The sequence below is a fragment of the Arachis duranensis genome, chromosome 5, assembly GCF_000817695.3.
Source record: "Arachis duranensis cultivar V14167 chromosome 5, aradu.V14167.gnm2.J7QH, whole genome shotgun sequence".
NCBI lineage: Eukaryota > Viridiplantae > Streptophyta > Magnoliopsida > Fabales > Fabaceae > Arachis > Arachis duranensis.
Window position 1 is genome coordinate 42,739,713 of NC_029776.3, and position 3,670 is coordinate 42,743,382.

Below are 3,670 nucleotides of genomic sequence, written 5' to 3' on the forward strand. Positions count from 1 at the left end.
CCAACACGAACAGTGACAGGGTGGAGGATGTGCGTAGACTATAGGAGGCTGAATGATGCCACACGGAAAGATCACTTCCCTCTACCTTTCATTGATCAGATGCTTGAAAGGTTGGCTGGCCATGCCTATTACTGTTTTCTTGATGGATATTCTGGGTATAATCAGATTGTGGTTGACCCCATGGATCAAGAGAAGACATCCTTCACTTGTCCCTTTGGAGTTTTTGCATATAAGAGAATGCCATTTGGACTGTGTAATGCCCCAGCTACCTTTCAAAGGTGCATGCTATCAATCTTCTCAGACATGGTAGAAAAATTTATTGAAGTCTTTATGGATGATTTCTCTGTTTTTGGCGATTCTTTCAATACTTGCTTGCATCATCTTACCCTAGTCTTGAAAAGGTGCCAAGAAACCAATTTAGTTTTGAATTGGGAGAAGTGCCATTTCATGGTACCCGAAGGCATTGTTCTTGGTCATAAAATTTCAAGAAAGGGTATAGAGGTTGATAAGGCAAAAGTGGAAATTATAGAAAAACTTCCTTTGCCAACTAGTGTGAAAGCCGTTAGGAGTTTCTTGGGGCATGCTGGATTTTATAGGAGATTTATCAAAGATTTTTCAAAAATAGCAAAGCCACTAAGTAATTTGCTGGTGGTAGACAATCCTTTTATCTTTGATGATGAATGTAAACAGGCTTTTGAAACTCTAAAGGCTAAGCTCACCACAGCACCAATCATCACACCCCCAAGTTGGGAACTACCTTTTGAACTCATGTGTGATGCAAGTAACCTTGCAATCGGTGCTGTGTTGGGGCAGAGGAAGGAAAAGAAGCTTCATGTTATCTACTATGCAAGTAAGGTATTGAATGAAGCTCAAAGAAATTACACCACAACAGAGAAAGAGTTACTAGCTGTGGTATATGCTTTTGATAAGTTTAGACAATATTTGATTGGATCTAAAGTCTTAGTGTATACTGACCATGCTGCTATTAAGTATCTTATGTCAAAACAGGATGCCAAACCAAGGCTAATCAGATGGGTGCTACTCCTACAAGAGTTTGACATTGAGATAAGAGATAGAAAGGGCAATGAAAATCAAGTTGCTGACCACTTATCAAGGCTACCACAAGATACATGCCAAGACAACCTTCCATCAATAAATGAAGAATTTCCAGATGAACACCTCTTGCACATTCAACATGTCCCTTGGTTTGCAGACATGGCCAACTACAAGGCGGGAAGAATCATTCCACAAGAGTACACAAGACAACAAGTTAAGAAGCTGTTGCATGAGGCTAGGTTCTTCTTTTGGGATGAATCATTCTTGTTCAAAAGATGCCCAGATGGAATGATAAGAAGATGTGTGTCAGAGGATGATATGAAGAACATACTATGGCATTGTCACAACTCTAGTTATGGTGGTCATTTTGGAGCTGAAAGAACGGCTGCAAAAGTCCTTCAAAGTGGTTTCTACTGGCCCTCAATCTTCAAGGATGCTAGAGAGTTTGTGAGTCAGTGCAATGAATGTCAAAGAACAGGGGGTTTGTCAAAGAAAAATGAGATGCCTCAGAAGTTCATTTTAGAAGTGGAACTCTTTGATCTATGGGGAATAGATTTCATGGGACCTTTTCCTCCATCTTACACATTCAAATACATCTTGGTAGCAGTAGAGTATGTCTCCAAATGGGTAGAAGCAATAGCCACCACCACATGTAATACCAACGTGGTCTTGCAATTCCTCAAGAAGAACATCTTCACTAGATTTGGAGTGCCCAAAGGACTTATAAGTGATGGGGGAAGCCACTTTTGCAACAAGCAACTAAATTCTTTACTCCACAAATATGGTGTTACTCACAAAGTGGCCACACCATATCACCCACAAACCAATGGGCAAGCTGAACTTGCCAACAGAGAGCTAAAAAGGATCTTGGAGAAAACTGTGGGAACAACAAGAAAGGATTGGGTTAGGAAGCTGGATGATGCACTTTGGGCATATCGGACAGCCTTCAAGACACCCATAGGAAAATCTCCATTTCAGCTGGTGTATGGAAAGGCATGCCACCTCCCTGTGGAGCTTGAACATAAGGCCTTTTGGGCCACCAAACTTTTGAATTTAGTTGCTCAAGCAGCAGGAGAGAAGAGGTTGCTACAACTCAATGAACTTGAGGAGTTCAGATTGGAGGCATATGAAAATGTCAAAATATACAAAGAGAGAGCAAAGAGATGGCATGATAAGAGGATCTCTCAAAGAACATTCGAACCGGGCCAAAAGGTGTTGTTATTCAACTCAAGATTGAAGATCTTCCCTGGGAAGCTGAGGTCTAGATGGACTGGTCCATACACCATCACCAAAGTATCACCTCATGGCTATGTCGAATTACTTGATGAAGCCTCAAAACAGACCTTCACAGCTAATGGACATAGGGTGAAGCATTATTTTGGTGGACCCTGGAGCAAGGAAGAGAGTGTGCAACTCTTAACATGAGCAAAGAAGCTGCAGTGTCAAGCTAAGGACAATAAGCAAGCGCTTCATGGGAGGCAACCCATGCACAGGGAGTCTTTTATTTTCATACTTTAGTAACCAATAAAGATTAAGTAGACTAGTACATGGTATATGCAAGGCACTAAGTTTGGTGTGGCCAATCTTGAAGTAATGGCAAAAGTGTGTTCTACAACACTTAGCCACAAACTAAGTTTGGTGTCCATACATACACGAAAATGCTAGACTATGAAAGTATAGTCATCTATTTCAGTAATAAAAAAAAATAAAAAAAAAAACGTGAAATAGCATATAATGCGTTGAAATAGCATATAATGTAGGTAAAATACTAAGTTTGGTGTGGCTATCTTTGGAATTAATTCCATAGAACACTTAGTCACAAACTAAGTTTGGTGTCTTTACTTACATTAATAATGCTAGAAAAAATAGATTAGGGAATAAATTCATAAATTTTAATTTTTGTTTAGTCAATTTTGCATAGGAATATCATCATAAGTTGTTAGCTAGTTATGTCACTTTAAGAATCTCAAGCTTTTGGAATTTTGTTGCAGGAAAGAAAGAAAGAAGTGATGGGGAATCTTGGAGCAGGAAAGAAAGAAAGAAGTGATGGAGAATCTTGGAAGGGGGGGTCACGGATACACAAGGAAGAGAAAGTCACATGAGTCTTGAACTTTGTGCATGGGAAAAACAACTCAACATGCATTGGGCACAAGGAATCATGCTCCCCATGCTATGACCGAACCCTTAGAGCCATGCATAGCACCACGGAACTCACTAGAATCATGCATCCCCACCAAAGTTCACTTTAAATACTTCAACCATATTCATCAAACCTCACTCTTCATCACTCATTCTTCTACCCCCCATAACCTCACTTCATCACCCGAAGTCACACTACACCCCCAACTCATTCCATGTTTCCTATATTCTTGCCTTAGGCCTAATCTTTACCCAACAAAACTCATGAAGCACTACATCCCCTCACATAACCGAAACACTCCACCTCCCCTCACCATCATTTTCTAGCTTGCCTAAGTCACGTTGTTGTCATATATCTCTCCCATTCACAACCATTTTCCTTGTGCTTGAGGACAAGCATTCATCTAAGTTTGGTGTGGAAGATTCAACCCTTGCAAGTGAATTTCAATGGCCTCATCATCAAGGGATAGGAGAG

At 40.4% G+C, this 3,670-nt stretch overlaps 1 protein-coding gene across 1 annotated transcript in view; it reads left to right on the forward strand.

The window, feature by feature from the left end:
• LOC110281515 (uncharacterized) overlaps positions 1-2,481 on the forward strand; it is a gene marked incomplete at its 5' end in the record, with an annotated part of 26,880 nt that extends 24,399 nt beyond the window's left edge. Inside the window, 2 exons of the mRNA XM_021143823.1 lie at positions 852-1,287; positions 1,585-2,481. Coding sequence (XP_020999482.1) covers positions 852-1,287; positions 1,585-2,481 — 1,333 coding nt within the window. The remainder of the gene's footprint in view (positions 1-851; positions 1,288-1,584) is intronic.
• Between the last annotated feature and the right edge of the window lie 1,189 nt (positions 2,482-3,670).